Below are 15,470 nucleotides of genomic sequence, written 5' to 3'. Positions count from 1 at the left end.
AAAATTTGGAAATATCTTTGCAGTTCTCTCTTCTCTTCTCATCGTCTCATACCTCTGTTATCCTGACCAATCGCATCATCTGGCACTGGACGGCCGCCCTGCGAGTCAGTATCCCTGAACGCCAAGACAAACCAATGCATTTCTTCACAGGGGTGAGGGATGTTGGTCGACTCTGGGTAATTTATACTTTCTTCCCCTGGCATTTTAACCGAACATCGTTCGTGCCTCTCACTCACATATTTAGCTCACCCTGAATTTCAAGTCTGCAAATTAAACAAGAGCTGGTCGCTCCGACATGAATATGAACAGTGTAATTAGTTGGCTTTTATGTACATGATCTCATTTTATACCATCGTCCTATCCTTGGCCGTTACATCGAGACTAACAAGCTCGATATCGCTTCTGTTGCTCTTCTTATCACTCCAGCCTGCCGCGAGCTCCGGTGAATGTGATCCTGTCCATGGGCCTGGGCCGGGGTCGCCTTCTAGAGATGGTGTTTCGTCGATTTCTTCGAAGCCACTTTGTGCTACTCTGCGAACTGGTGCGCCGGAGGAGTTGTTCGGTCTGCCCGATGTGTTGTAGTTGTAGTCGTATTTGGAACCCTTTCTGCGGAGATATGGTCGGAGAGCTGGAAGGCATGCAATGATGAGGCCGATGAAAACGTCGAGGCCACTCCAAAGTTCTATGAAATGTTAGATGAGCCTTACTGGAACGATGATATAACTCACCAACCGTTGTGATGGAACGGAAGTCTCCGACGTTTGTGAGTTGAATAGTCAAGAAGCGCGTGAGCGAGAATGCAATGTCGATTATTCCGAGGAGGAAAACGCAGTAGACACCGATCTTGACCCTCTTCCGCATGTTGAGCTTATACAGAACTAGCCATGGAAGAGCAAAGACTGTACGGTTATTAGTATCTATAAGATCCAACAGGTTGGGATGACTTACGCAGAAGACTCCCAACAAAATGCAGCGTCCAAGCAACCTGGAATGTAGTGACCAAGGCAAAGTCATCACAGAAAGGCTCTGGTCCCAAGATAGACCTGAATATGAGTTAGATGAGTTGAGGAAGGACGAGATACATGACGTACCAGTTTCGTTTAATCGGGAAGCAGAGGAATAGTTGCAGGCATAGTGACACGATCAATGCGCATGCACAATAACCAACTACACTCCAAAGAATGATCCTTCTCTTGATCATGAACGGTGGGAACAGCTGGAGATATACGACGAGAAGTGATGCTTTGCAGAGGTAGAAGGTCACGAAGAAGGGAATGACACTAGCCCACATGTACTATAATACCATCAGCTTCATGTTTTTTCGATTCGTGGTGGTGATGATACTCACCCGCAGCACTCTCGATAGCTTCTCTGGCGGAACATCCCAATTAACAAGGGTGTAGTTGATCTCGGGCTTCAACACATCCTCCTTCATGTAAATGATGTCGAACGACGCCGTAACAAATGCCGATATCCATGCTGCAACCCTCAACCAATCTGCAGCGACGAGCCTTTGCTTCTGTATGACGAGCCGTAGGTAGATTCGAGCACCGATGATGGCAGCAGCCAGCGTAATAAGGCTGAAGTTCACTGCCTAAAGTGGTGGGTTAGAGGCTAATTCAGTGGATTAATTTGGTGGACTCGAACTTACCAGCACAGCGGCGCCCGACGGCGCAGAAACCATTGTGAGACTCCAGATGAAATTACAGCATTAAACAGAAACAAAAAAGCAAACAAATAAAGAGCGGTTATGTTTTCGTTGGGACCATGCAATGCAATGTAACAGAGTTGACAAAAACGCAGAATGATCGTCACGAAAGTTGCTGGGGGATAATGACGATAAAACCCCTAAATAAAGCTGGCGATAGCTCAGCCCAAGGTTAACCCCGGCAATCGTGGGCTGACGGAAATTCCCCTGTTTTTTTTTGAGCTTGACTGTAAGCTTATCAAGTGGCGACGCTAGAGGCTTCAGGCTGAACATTTAGAGTTCACGCTACGGGCCACCTCGCTTGAACTGGAATCTCGTTACGTGACGAGTTTAACGCATCTCAACTCAAGCCCTGTTCAGTGGGAAAAAGTCGCACCATCGGCTTTAGTCGAGACTCGCAGCGGAAGCCAGATATTGAAAAGCCTTCATTCCGAAGTGTGGGTAGGGCTGAGTCGGGACGAGAAAAGGATCGACCTGATGTGATGTTGATCATTCACGTTTATTGCCAAGAATCTGCACAAGTCGTAGATCTAGCCACAACTGAAGCGAGAAAAGCATATAAGTCACAATCAACAGAGCTGAGAAGATACTCTGATTAACCAAGCCATATCATGAGAGCGGCACTCCTGCTTTTGACGATTCGTATAATCAAAAGGGTCATTTTGCAAAGTCTCCACGGACAATGTCTCATTATCGGAACTCTTGGTGGTCTTTTCCGACTAAAACGAACAGATGGTCTAACCAGAAGCCCCTACCCCTTGCTCACAGATGCAATATCACCAGCTCGTTTCTGGGCCGTTGTCACCAACGAATGTCGTGGGATTCTGCGTTAGTGTGTTCCAGAACTGGGATAGACCGATAGGCGGATGCAACGGATCTTACCCGTTGATGCAGATATGTGCCGGGCCCTCCTTGTTAATATTGGCTGACAATCGCATGCGCACCAACAGTCATCCTGTACCTCCGATAGGCCCGAAACCATGAACGAGAGCAGCCATTTCGCGTACCTGTTGGTTCTGCAGGCGAATCCTTGTGATCGGCTGCAGTCAGCCGATAGATTCTGCAGCGGAACAAGGGAGTTGGCTCGATCTTCTGTTTGCTTTGCCCTTCGAGACTCTGAAGCCAAGAAGACTATTGTTACGCTTTGATCCAGCTCATCAGCTCATGTTTGTAAATCGCTTCAATTATTAAAAGATTTATATGCAATGTAGTGGCTTGTATACATGCCCTGTCAGTCCATCTTCCTAACTCGGACCTAATGCTTATGAACGCAAGTGCCGCGCTTTCGAAGCTTGGCCGCATCGGCCTTGGCTCTCTCTGACAGCGCGTTGGCGTTGAAGCCGCCGATAGTTCGACGGGCGAGCCTAGCGCTGGTCTTGTCGTCGTTAGGGAACTTGGCCTTAACGCCAAAGTTCTGTCCGTCAGCCACATAAACCACCTCACCGCCGACCATGGTAAGGAGGACCTTCTGGCGACCGAGTTTGGACTCGGGGACCTTGAAGAAGTTGTTTTCGAGGATGATGATGTCAGCGAGCTTGCCAACTTCAAGAGAGCCGATCTGCTTGTCGGCACGAAGGAAACGGGCGCCGTTGATGGTGATGGATTGAAGAGCGGAGGTACGGGAGATTCCGTTGCCAGGGAACTTCCCGTCGAAGGGAGGGCCTTGGGATGCGGGGGAGTTGGGGTTCTGAGGATCACCAGAGCGGGTGACAGCGACCTTGAGTGCAAGGAACTCATCAAGAGGATCAATCTGTTTCTGTTAGACATGCCTCAGACGTGGAAAAATGGCGATACTTACAGGCCAATCGCTTCCATAAACAAGAGGTCGACCCGCCTTCTCAATCTCAGCCCAAGCCTGAAGATTGTCCTTTCGGTAGTCGGCGAGCGACTTGAACGTGTTGGGGATGTAGAATGAACTAAGCTGCGCCCACTGGTAACTGACGATGGGATCGACCTTGAGCTTAGCAAAGCGAGGCCAGTCCTTTTCATGCGACAATTCATCGTGAGCGAGGCCGAGCCGGAAATCCTTGCGGGGGTACTTCTTGCGGAACGACTCAGCAGCATTGAGACCAACCCGGACGGCAAGATCGCCGTCGACGTGCAATTGAGCATCGAAACCAGCAAGGAAGAGAAGCTCGAGGGTCTTGGTGAGAATAGCAGGATTCCAGTAGGGGTCATTGAGGGACTTCTTATCAGGGGCCCATTTGCCGTCGAGGTCGGAGCTGTTGACGGGTGCCCAGTACGGATCAATCAGAGCAGCGGTGTTGGCAGGGTAAGTGATGACACCGTCGATGAAGGCCTTGATCGCTTGCCACTTGAGTGTGGGCTTGGGACCAATGGCCTTATTATCGTGCCAAGGAGTCAGCTTCTTGACAACGTTGTTGACGAGCGCGGGAACACCGTCAATTGACTTGGGCGCTTCAATGCGGTAGTCAAAGTACGCGCGCGCAGAGAGACCATCCTCAGCCTTGATGGTGCTGAAGAGGGTGTGATGTTCTTCACCAGCAGCGGCTTCCTGGAAGGTGGTAATACCAGCCTCGCGAAGAAGCTTGAGAGCAGCGCGACCAGCCTGGACGTTCTCCTCGGCGGTGGGAGGAGGAGGACCAGCGAGGAGGGCAGAGGCGCCATCTGAGAGAGCACCCGAGGGCTCTTGGCTACCAGGAAGACGAACAATCTTGCCATCGGAGGGGTCCTTGGTGCTTGAGTCGATGTCGGAGAGCTCGAGGGCGCGTGAATTGGCGAGAACGGTATGGTAGTCGCTGGATCGGATGATGATGGGTCGCTTGGTGTTGAGCTTGTCAAGCTGCTTCTTTCCAACATTTCCGCTCTTCTCAACAAGACCAGCATAGTCCATATTAACAACCTCAAGCCAGTCATCATCCGTCTTATCAGTCTCGCCATCAATGCAGCCCTGGATATGTTCTATAACATCCTCAATTGGCAGCGTCTGGTAGCTCAAATCGCACTTGAGAAGAAACAGACCACCAGAGAGAACGTGCATGTGCGAGTCGACAAGACCAGGCATGGCCATCTTTCCCTTGAGATCAATGACCTTTGTGTTCTTGCCAATGTACTTGTCGGCAGATTTCTTGCTGCCAACGTACTCAATCTTTCCGCCGCGCACAGCGAGAGCCGATGCATGTCCGTTGGACGGACACATGGTGTAGATCTCGCCATTGACGAAGACTACATCCGCAGGCTTGACGACGGGCTTTACAGCGCTCGCCGTAGCGAGAAGCGCGCTGACGCAAAGAGTGAGAAGACCACGAGCCATGATTGAAGATGTCGATGATGGTGATCCCCTTCAATTGAGAGCCTGACGTGAGCGACGTAAGATTGGTATAAGTACATTACTCGATGGTCCCTGCACCACAAGCTAACATGGGGGTCTTCCAGCGGAGAGTTCGGCTAGAAGACCACTGTAATATTCCATGTCCAAAGAGGGTCAGAAGGCCGGATTCCATGGTGCAGGGACTATGGGAGATCGTGGTGATTCCGGCGGCTGCATCGCCTGTAAATGGCTAAGCCCAGCGGGTGCTTCCCCCCAAACAGATAAGTGGATACCAACAGATCATGGTTAGTAATGAATCTATAATAGTAACTTACTGCAGGGTCTAAATCCCTCAGGACTATTGATCCCTTTCATCCCACTGCCTCTGCGTGATTCGCTGCATTGTTTACGACGATGAGATGGTGCTGGTGGGATACTAATGTTGCGACTCTTTACCTACGAACAGCATAGTCGTATGGGATATGATTTCTGTGGCGAAAACTCTCACGGGTCTAGATTTGAAGACTAGACGTTTGCGAATGACTGATTCGAGTACGATGTGTCGTGAGGCGCGTTGTAGAGTTTGAGCTACATCTAAGGTTAACTAATAAGTTAAGGTTGCGGGTATGTAGATCCACGTGAATGACACTCGTAATACGACATCGCTGACATTAATTTTCTCGCACGCGATCAACAACTACAATTACGGCTCTGGATATAAACAAAGTTCCCAGATATAATACCGTCGCGCCTCTATTAGCCCGAAACATCATCATTATGTAAGTTACAACTAATCGCAATTTGCAGATCCTATCCCATCAAAGTCTCGTAGCCATTCTCCATCATAACATCCATCCAATACACATCCTGCTTCTCCTCATCCATGCAAGACCACGTCTTTTTGACAAGCGTCAACATCTGGCGAATAGGCTTTGCCGCTAAGATATTTTCAAAAACAGAAAGACGTGAAATGATCGTTTTTCTTGCTTGCAAAACATCAAGACCAGCCAGAGGCACTCTGAACTTTGTGCTGGTCGCGATGCTTGCCACGGGAGGTTGTTGTAAATTCGAGATCCCGCAGTATGATCTATTCAAAGACATCTCGCTGCAGATACTCACGAACAGCAGTGGTTGAATAGAACGGCTTCTAGATGTTGTTGGGATATCCTTGACCAGGTCCAACACGTGAAGAGCTAGACACGTCAGCCACGTATCTGCCAAGGTTCTATCATCTGGGTAGTTATTCGCAGCATCTGGAGACCCTGACTGGAAGGCTTGGTTATTTGGGCTTCCAGATTGTACGTAAGGTACTAGAAGATCGGGAAAGTTGCGATACAGCTGAAGCAAGCCCGTACATCTATAAGCTTCAGCAATACTGACCAGATGGTTTGCCGGAGTCATGTCGTCGCCAGCATCGACAATGTCGTTCTCTGTCGGTAGCCGAATTGCGCACAACTCAGAATGCAGCTGTTCCGAGGCAAGCATAGCTTCTTGAGCACGCTGGATATCCTCCTGAGAAACAAACCGCCGTGAACGAATCCTCTTGCGTTCCTTTCGTACAAGACTTCCCACTTTGGCGACGAGTTCTTGAACTTCGATGCCAATTCCTGTCTGCGGATGAGGCATACGTGGTTCCTGCAAATCAAGACATTCTGGAGGTGCTGGTTGAGGTTGAGCATGTCTTGTGCTTGGATCCACGTCTGTGACGAAGGAAAGCAGCATTTTCCAGTAAACAAGAGAGTTGTAGAAGAAGAATTCCTTCTTCTTGTCGGCGACTGCTAGGGCGTCGCCGCGTGCTTCAGCGGACTGAACCATTCGGGATAGAACATCGAATTGCAGCTGGCCAAGACTACTGGGATCATGCCATGAAAGACTCATCCCCAACATGACCAAGGCTAACAGAGATGAGGTCTCAAGTTGAGCGATCTTGGCTTCTCGAGATAGGCAGATCATGGCTTGATCCCTAAGTTGGCGACCGACTGGTGCGAAATTTGGTGATACTTCAGATAGACAAGCAGCTGCCATGCTTTGCGTGATGTAGTAAAGTGATTGAGATCCAGACCACATATTCGAGATGGTAGTTCGGTACGGGTTCATCGGGCTGTCATAGCAAGACATCATTCCACAAACCTCTTTAAAGTAGTACTCTACCAAAACAGACGAATAGTCCTGGAGGGCATGCGCCAAAGGCATCTCACCAACAGTCTCGATGGTTTGGTTTTGAGGCTCCTGCCTAGTCAAGGCTTGTGAGGTCGCTCGTGCTGGCGGAATCGGCTGTGTTGGACTAATGGTAGCGACAGGCCAAAGTCTCTCATCGGTGGACCCTTGACCTATGGTATCAGGTGTCTGTCCAAGCGCCTGTTCCGGATATAGCTGCAACACGTCATCCGGGAATTGCATGAGAGGCAAAGCTGTATCTAGCGTTTCCTGGCCTTGTGTATCGACACATTCGGGATTCATAGCGTCATTGAGTTGATCCATAAGTTCCGGGTCATAGAAATTGTTAACGAACTGCTCGGCCGGCTGAGTCTGATAAGGCACATATGCCGAGCTCGGCTGCGGCTCAGCAGTGACATCGCTCCTAGGGGTTTCCGCAACATCCTTCGGAGACTTGGATCCAGCTTTCCATCGCAGCGGCTTTTGATACCCAGGACATGGGATACCTAGTCTCACACAGCGCGAACACGCAGGCTTGGATTCATCGCATTTGAGCTATTTAGGGGTCAGGCAAGGTTCGGATGAGCGGGAGGGGTAGCCATACTCTCTTGGATTTGCAGACGGCACAGCCAGTACGTGATCTGGTGATTGTTTTTGGTGCTGGTGCATATGATGAGGACAGCATGACGACCCGTTTGGATGTATCCGCGTTGACGAGTGGAGATGGCAAGGTGCAGATAGATGGAGTGATGTGGAGTTATGAGGGGCTGTCATCACGTGACGATACTAGTGTCCGGATATGGGACTCGGCTTCAGCCTCGAGGTAACATTCCAGCGTGTAAACCATTGTGTACTATAATGCTATGAACTAATTCCTAATAATGCTGTCTATGAGTTATGGGTTGGTTCGGCGACCCAGAGGACAATCAAAAAGCATATATGTTTCGTGATGAACTACTAGTTCTAAAATGGAACTCAGCCTAGATATATCCGTCCCCTAAGTCTCCAAGACATCCCGGCTTTCCTAAGCAAACCTGTCTCATCATAATATTACTAAAATCGTACATTCACTACTCGAGAATTCCTTCTCTTATCTTTTCCAGCTCACTTCATATCCGATCCGAAGCAATGGATAATATTCCCAAGGAAATCGCCATCGCATATCGTTCCCGAGACTCACGATGCTCCACCAATCCTTACCAAACTCGGTACAAATTAGAGAAGGAAATCAATACCATAAACGGAAGTCCTAAGCAAATGCTATGCTATGGCTACGGCACAGGATCACGGCTACTGTCACCTGGCCTTGGTTATCTGAAGACATGTTTGCCGAGGGGCCCGGGGTTTCACTTCACCTATGTTTTGCGAAGGGAGCCCACGCTTTGATGTTTCTCCAGCATCGAATTCTTATCAATCATGGCTGTTACTATACCAAGTTCTTCTTTCAAGGTGGCTCTCGTACAGATGAAGCCAAAGGTCAGCGACCAACATACAATTCTTTTATTTGACTGACACTTACATGTTCAATAGCCCCTTGATGCTGAACATAACTTTGCACATGCTTCCGAGCAGATCCGTATCGCTGCTGATCAGGGTGCTGCACTAGCGGTACTGCCAGAATACCATCTTACAGGATGGGTCCCCGAAGAGCCATCTTTCGCACTCTCCCCGGAGGACGCTGGTAAATATCGAAAGAAATACCAAGACCTCGCCGCCGAGCTTCATATCAATATTTGTGCTGGCACATTTGTTTCCCAGGCCCCTAAACCTGATGACCAACAAAATGCTGGTGCCCGACCCACGTTGTTGAATACGTCGGACTTCATCGACCACAACGGAAACCTCCTTGGCACTTACACAAAGACCAACCTCTGGATACCAGAGCGACATACGTTAACGTCCTTTGTCGATCATGCTAGAAATATCTCCAAAGATGATTACGCTGCCCCCAATCCCCACCAAGTCATCGATACCCCTCTCGGCCGAGTCGGTATCCTCGTCTGCTGGGATCTTGCCTTCCCAGAAGCCTTCAGACAGCTCGTTCTCGCGGGCGCCAAGATCATTATAATTCCTTCGTACTGGACGGCGCTTGATATGTGCAAAGATGGTCTTGCATATAACGCCGACTGCGAGAGGATGTTCATCCAGTCTGCCCTGGTAACCAGGGCATTCGAGAACACCGCCGCTGTTATTTATTGCAATGCTGGTGGGCCGGCGGCAGAGGGCTTCTTTGGCTGCAGTCAAGTTGCACTACCTATTGTTGGAACAGTGCCTGGGAGCTTTACCGATGGCGAGGAGGCTATGCGTATCTTGGATGTCGATATGAGGACGGTGGATATTGCGGAACGTAATTACCAGATCCGACAGGACTTGGCCAGGGAGGATTGGCATTATGGCTACCTCAAGAACACGGTCGCAAGGCTATAGGATGTAATACTCGATACTTACTTAGTGCGTTAATATCAGTTGCGTCTCAACCCCTTTCGCCTGTACCAAGCAGGCAACCAGAGAAGAAGTCAAATTCTCTATGGAAGCAATCACCCACTGGCAAGATTGCTAAAAATTACTACCCTAAAGATCAAGGGTGCTCTTGTTACATGCACATCATTAAAGGTCAGGTCGACGGCAGCGGTCATGTCACATCTCAAAAATAAATTGGTAAAGTATTACAATCTGCCCATGTCGCAATAGCCTCGAGCAAGATACAGCTTTTAATAGAATGTCAAAATCCCACACTCCTTAACTAAACCAATGCCAATACATCAGATCGCTACCCAACATCCTAGCATCGCTATACAGTAATCCCACGAAGTACGATTATTCATCGTGCTTCGAGGTTGAGCTAGAGGAAATTTCTTTAGGGCCCCTCTGTGACACTGTATCTGTCACGGGCAATTCTTCCCCCAGAATGCACTCAAGCTTGGGTCCCTCGTAAGATTTTCTCTTTCCCAACCAAAGAACTGTTACGAAGACAATGAAAATTCCCAATACAGCTGTCACGTAGTCTAAATCTGTTAGCTTCCGACTTTGCTTGTTGGCCAGATTGACTTACTCATGGTTGATACGTTGATGGGAATTGCAGGAGGGAAGCAAAAGAACTGTTTAAGAAATATCAGCATCAGTCAAAGCGATCTTAAACTTTGTCATCGTGGGAGAACTTACTACAGAAGTGACAGCAACAAAGATAACTGCAGTGTAGTTCGCGATGTAGCCTTTAACGCGACCGAGAGAAAACTCGGGAGGCTGCGAAAGCACCATTTGTCGGCCGCGAATCAGAAGGATAAGCACAGGTGCTGCATACGAGAGGTTGAGGAATAGTGTGCAGCTTGCGATGTAAGCATTGAAAGCAACCTCGGGGCCTTTGGGTACATTAGTGGTAAGAAGCAAATGGTGCAGGAGAGAAACTTACCCAGATAAAGAAGTCCAAAGAGAAGGTTGAAAACAGCCTGCACGACAATAGCCCGAACAGGAACGTTAAGCTTAGGATGAAGATGCGAGAGACTTCACCATGTTAGCTATGTTCGGTAGAGGGCTAAGATTATGCTTACTATCTGGAAAAGGGAGTACCACCATCTCGTGCCATGGCCCAGATAAGACGACTGCCAGAAGTAACACAACCATTGGCACCGTTGACGAAACACAAGGCAACAGCAACAGTGAGTACGGTTGCAGCAGCTCGGCTGTTAGTCGCTTGCAGTATCATCTCGGTAAGGGGGCTCTGTGTAGGCGATGCAAGGAGCAGATCAAGATCGACGAAGCAAAATAGCATGACGATGATGAAGAAAATTCCGCTGAGGACAGTTAGATAGAGATTCTGGAAGGGACCTGTCAGAACTTACGTCGTGCCTCCAACGAGGACTGCAGCAACCATAGCTTGGGGGGCATCCTTGGACGGTCGAGGCATTTCTTCGGTCATGTGTGCCACGGCATCCCAGCTGCAGCGTGTTAGCTATGCCTGGTAGAAACCAGTGCATTACTTAGTACTTACCCAATGAAGCTCAGAGCTGACTGTAGCAGTCCAAGCATCCAAGCCGTGCCATCACTCCATCCAGTGGTATTGGAGAAGTTGGTAAAGACGAACTCGGCGTCGGTCTTCGGAGAGGTAGCGAGAAGGACGATGCTGATCACGATGACGCTGAGCAAAGACCAGTACACTAAGGAGGGTCAGTTTAGATAGCGGTTTGTCTGTGGCTCGACTTACAAGCGCCCTCGTTCCATCGGTTTAGGATAGGATAGGCAAAGATGTTCAAGAACACGCCAACAATAGACACAGCGACGAACATCAAGTACGTGCCCCATTGGGTGATCTCGTAGCTACCTCCGGAGCCAACGACAGCTGCAGCAGCCAGAAATCGAGCTATAACATGTGAGCAATTGTTTTCTTGATGATCATGAATATATACCTCCGAAGTAGGCTGCAGTTGTGTTGAGAGTCAACCAGCCTGCAATATTTGTCCATCCTACGAGGAAGCTCTGTTACAATTAGCGATATGCATAAAAATTAGTATTAGTATATCTTACGTTGATACCCTTCCATTTCTTCGATGAAAGAGCAAAGGAATAGTGATACTGTCCTCCAGCTGTAGGATATAGAGACGCCAATTCTCCAACACTTGCAGCCAAGCAAATATTACAAAGAACGCAGAAAATAAAGCCATAGACGAAACTAACAGAGCCGCCCGATGGCATTACTAGACCTATTGATCCAGCAAGAGAAATCCATGTACTGCACTCAATTAGCGACTTTCATGTGACGCGATGGGACTTCTTACTTGAGAATGGCAAAAGCCATGCCGATCATAGTGATCTTTGAGAACCTCTTCTGGAGGTGACCCTCCTGGACCGGTGCATCGCTCGCCATACTTTCTACTGTCAATTACGGTAGACTACAGACGAAAGGGAACAGAGATGAGGTTTAAGCTATTACCCCAGACCAGATATAAAAAGCTGAACGTTTGTCTTATCGCGCGTTGGTTGGTAACTTACTCGCGACGGGCGCCCAATTAGCGGGTAATGAGCCCTCCGCCTCCGCGTTGCGGGGGAAATTGATCAAATGATGGGCTAGACCAAAAGCGGTAAGCAATAGCTTAGGAAAACTGGCATGAGGCGTATTTTTAGGTTCCATTGTCCCGTATTTCTCGGCAGATAAGGCTGCGAGATAACGGGACACCCTTGTTCTAGAATCGGATCATGGGTGGAAAGGGGGGTTGAAAAGGAGAGGATGAGGTGATGATAGGAGAAGGAATTCTAATTGATATTGATAAGATGTAGATTGGTATTCCTAAGGATAGTACAGAGTATTCAGTATATGATACTTCTCGAAAGAATGGCATACATTTATAATTAATTCTCTCATGGTCGTTCCATACAGTGCAGGGTAGATGGGAACGTACTCATCAATCAGCTCCAACATTGAAGTGCGTAAGCTGCCAAGGTCCTCGTGCTTTGGAACGATAGTATAAGATAAATAAATATAGGCTCGCTGTTTTTTATTTGTAGAGACTTAGTATAGGTACACCCAGGTTGTTCTAGTTTTTAGTCCTTGTATTGTCACCCAACATGCCTTTTCATCACTCAACAACGATCCTTTAGCTGCTGGAGACATTCCAAGCTGTGTCCTGATTCTTCATGCCTGAAAGTAGATGACTACTAAGAATTTATAAGAGTATTCGTGTCTTACTAGAAGTAGAAGCATTCTGATATATAATTTATCTTCGTTCACGAGATTGATGCTGTGTAGAGCTCTTGTATCTACATCTCGTAAACTTTCAACAAAGCAGACACGAAGCCTCCATAAGTTTTGAATATCATCCCGAGTAAAAGCGTAACTACAGGCATTCCGGAACATGATTCTCTGTAATTGAATCTCTCAATTCTTATTCCTAGAGTTTTTCTTAGATGCCTCGACCCTTTCCTCGACCTTAGAAATCTTCGCAGTCAGTAGGAGGCTTGGGTATGAGAGTACTTAGACATACCACGCTTTTCGAAGGAGAGGAGCTGGCATCTTGAGTCCATGCACCAGCGTGGGCAACCAGAATATCCTGATCTTTTTTATAGTTGTGCTTGACAGGATCCAGAGCCATATTGAAACAAAAGGTGCAATCAAAGAGGTATATTTGATAAGAAACTCGTAGTTTTAATGATTTAAGCAGCAGAGGACAATTTCAGAGTTGTATTCAAGCTTGTCACCATGATCAACATCCTATATAGTAAACAATTGAAATCATCCTACCATGAAGCTACTCTCTAGATTATAGGCCTATCTCTGCTATGCTTGGTTACGAAGCCACACAACAGCCCTAACGCTGCTCAGAAACCTATCGTAATCTTTGGCATTGCTAATTCTGGAAAAGCCAAACTTTCTTAATCATGTGGCAAACAGATCTATTGATGATTGACAGATTACCCCAAAACCAGGCCGCCTCATCAGTGTCATCACAGCCTCTGTCTCACTCAAGCACCAGCAGAACGACACCCATATGATATTTGGTAGTTTGTTTTATCTAGATCGGGAAGTTCCAAACGTTCAATTCCCGGAACTTGAGACGAACTGTGTAACAGAGTGGCAGTAGCCTTTCCAGCAGATTGACCTGAGTAATCAGATTACGAGGAGTTTCCCCTCAATATCGGGAGTTAGCTGCAGGGAAAAGTAAGGCTGCCGAAGTAGCCACAATAATTCATTGGAATTACCCGACAAGGCATGGTGTGCGACTTGCCACTTTGGCCAGCTGTCATTGAGTGAGACGAGCCGTTGGCATTGTAAGTGAATATGGCTTGGAAACGTCCTCAGCGATTAGCAGAAAATTTCATATAAAGGTTTGGAGTTACCATATTTGGCCTAGTTCAGTTTGGGGGTTGAAAGAGAAACAATGTCATCACCTCTTGTCCAATTGACGACCCAAGACAAGGGTTACTCGAATCTGACCTGATACTAGCAGAGCATGACGTGTTGATTGCTTTTTTGTTGAGGCAAGAGGATAGAATCAAGAATGGAAGACCGTATGCTCAGTTTGCTCTTGCGTGTTTCTTTATATTCGGATGCGCAGTGTAACTTTAAACTTGTGTCAGTCAAGAGCCAGTCTCTGCGGGTACCCCTTACCAGACTTCTAGTTTATTTGCATAGTTCCACAACGACTAATGGCTCCGCGAGAAATAGTCTTTGCCCCAGAACCTGCTCCCCGAGCTGCTGGACTGTCAGACAAAGCAGTGGACGAGCACAAAGAGCTGATTGGCGATCTATACTGGACCCAAAATTGGACTCGCGACCAAGTAATCAACTACCTACAAACAAATCTGAGTTTCACCATATCGTGAGTATATCGCTCTCCATATAATGTCTCTGCTGACATTGCTGTGCGTAGCAAAGATCAGTTCTCAAAAGCAACGAGACGTTGGGGTTTCAACAAGCAGCCCCGAGGAGGCCGCTCTATCCAACGATCGCCGAATGAGACGGCCAGCCAAAGCACGCCTAGCGAAGCTGCCAGTAACGAGCCATCCTGTACGACCGCCGTGGATGGCTCTACGGACCAAGGGCTCATACTTACAAATGAGTCAAGCAAACGTCCAAGAAGTGGCGCAAGCTCCAGCAGTCGCAGGAGTGATATCACAGCCCATGGGACATCTTCACCTCTTCCTCGCCGCCCACTGAAGCGACCGAAACCCAGAAGCGAGTCAGGCGACAACACTGCAGAAAGCCCATCCTACGCGCAACTGAATTTCGCTACTGACAGCGACTTCACGTTTACCCCATCGGCCATAGAATCGAGTCCACGCTGTCAGTATATGTACGATGACAAGCTGTCGGCAGAATATCTATCTTGTATCGCTGCACCAAAGCTTTCAACTACTACTGCAAGATCTCGATTCCTTGTCAATACAAAGCGCCTTCGGCCAAACAGCGACGCGCCAGGATGCTCGACATGGCAAGGACTGCCAAAAAACGAAGAACCTGTGAGATCGTGAGGGTGATGATGGAGTCTGAGCTCAAGATGAACAATGATCGTCTGATTGGAGAGGAACCTAACCCTTGCCCGTCCAATGAGGATGAGATGTGTCCCATGCAATCCTTCCTATCCCATCGCCACCTTGCGCAGATCTATGCGCATACAAGCGGAGATACCAGTCTAGTACAGAAACATCTGGATAAAGCCAGAGACTTTACAAAGGTTTTCGACCCACTTGGTACAGAATCGATAGACCTTTGGACATTGCTCCGTCTTCAAGGAAAGAAAGATCACGATATTCCAGAGAGCTTGTTGAATTCACTCAAATGGGATAAAGAATTGTTCGCATCGGATATGGAGCGTTGTCTTGCCAACTGTTGGCGCACGCTGA

The 15,470-nt window shown here is 48.1% G+C and overlaps 7 protein-coding genes across 7 annotated transcripts; 2 read left to right on the top strand and 5 right to left on the bottom strand.

Annotated features, from left to right (window-relative positions):
* Positions 1–225: 225 nt before the first annotated feature.
* FOXG_04322 (uncharacterized protein) lies at positions 226–1,925 on the bottom strand. The gene is made up of 6 exons (XM_018382308.1): positions 1,652–1,925; positions 1,349–1,594; positions 1,092–1,294; positions 949–1,043; positions 729–899; positions 226–682 (listed from the first exon to the last, which is right to left on the bottom strand). Exons 1-6 carry the CDS (start codon positions 1,682–1,684, stop codon positions 345–347), a joined length of 1,086 nt encoding a protein of 361 aa, XP_018238998.1. The 5' UTR covers positions 1,685–1,925; the 3' UTR covers positions 226–344.
* A 427-nt stretch (positions 1,926–2,352) lies between these two features.
* FOXG_04321 (amidohydrolase ytcJ-like) lies at positions 2,353–5,184 on the bottom strand. Its single transcript, XM_018382307.1, has 2 exons — positions 3,507–5,184; positions 2,353–3,458 (listed from the first exon to the last, which is right to left on the bottom strand). Exons 1-2 carry the CDS (start codon positions 4,980–4,982, stop codon positions 2,964–2,966), a joined length of 1,971 nt encoding a protein of 656 aa, XP_018238997.1. The 5' UTR covers positions 4,983–5,184; the 3' UTR covers positions 2,353–2,963.
* Positions 5,185–5,543: 359 nt separating this feature from the next.
* Positions 5,544–7,857, bottom strand: FOXG_04320 (uncharacterized protein). The gene is made up of 2 exons (XM_018382306.1): positions 7,741–7,857; positions 5,544–7,691 (listed from the first exon to the last, which is right to left on the bottom strand). Exons 1-2 carry the CDS (start codon positions 7,819–7,821, stop codon positions 5,790–5,792), a joined length of 1,983 nt encoding a protein of 660 aa, XP_018238996.1. The 5' UTR covers positions 7,822–7,857; the 3' UTR covers positions 5,544–5,789.
* Positions 7,858–8,465: 608 nt separating this feature from the next.
* FOXG_04319 (uncharacterized protein) lies at positions 8,466–9,662 on the top strand. The gene is made up of 2 exons (XM_018382305.1): positions 8,466–8,612; positions 8,667–9,662. The coding sequence occupies exons 1-2, from the start codon at positions 8,553–8,555 to the stop codon at positions 9,561–9,563; spliced, it is 957 nt and encodes a 318-aa protein (XP_018238995.1). The 5' UTR covers positions 8,466–8,552; the 3' UTR covers positions 9,564–9,662.
* Positions 9,663–9,763: 101 nt separating this feature from the next.
* FOXG_04318 (uncharacterized protein) lies at positions 9,764–12,096 on the bottom strand. The gene is made up of 11 exons (XM_018382304.1): positions 11,909–12,096; positions 11,658–11,862; positions 11,540–11,609; positions 11,338–11,493; positions 11,125–11,290; positions 10,976–11,071; positions 10,685–10,927; positions 10,546–10,637; positions 10,299–10,495; positions 10,189–10,234; positions 9,764–10,141 (listed from the first exon to the last, which is right to left on the bottom strand). Exons 1-11 carry the CDS (start codon positions 11,995–11,997, stop codon positions 9,954–9,956), a joined length of 1,548 nt encoding a protein of 515 aa, XP_018238994.1. The 5' UTR covers positions 11,998–12,096; the 3' UTR covers positions 9,764–9,953.
* A 909-nt stretch (positions 12,097–13,005) lies between these two features.
* On the bottom strand, positions 13,006–13,219 carry FOXG_18798 (uncharacterized protein; the record flags this gene model as incomplete). Its single annotated transcript, XM_018398940.1, has 2 exons — positions 13,006–13,065; positions 13,112–13,219. 2 exons carry the CDS (start codon positions 13,217–13,219, stop codon positions 13,006–13,008), a joined length of 168 nt encoding a protein of 55 aa, XP_018238993.1.
* A 1,054-nt stretch (positions 13,220–14,273) lies between these two features.
* On the top strand, positions 14,274–15,098 carry FOXG_04317 (uncharacterized protein; the record flags this gene model as incomplete). The annotated part of the gene is made up of 2 exons (XM_018382303.1): positions 14,274–14,446; positions 14,498–15,098. The coding sequence occupies 2 exons, from the start codon at positions 14,274–14,276 to the stop codon at positions 15,096–15,098; spliced, it is 774 nt and encodes a 257-aa protein (XP_018238992.1).
* Positions 15,099–15,470: the final 372 nt, after the last annotated feature.

Source organism: Fusarium oxysporum, chromosome 4 (genome assembly GCF_000149955.1).
Source record: "Fusarium oxysporum f. sp. lycopersici 4287 chromosome 4, whole genome shotgun sequence".
NCBI classification, from domain to species: domain Eukaryota; kingdom Fungi; phylum Ascomycota; class Sordariomycetes; order Hypocreales; family Nectriaceae; genus Fusarium; species Fusarium oxysporum.
Note: the sequence above shows the minus strand (reverse complement) of the source record. Positions and strands in the feature narration are given on the sequence as shown.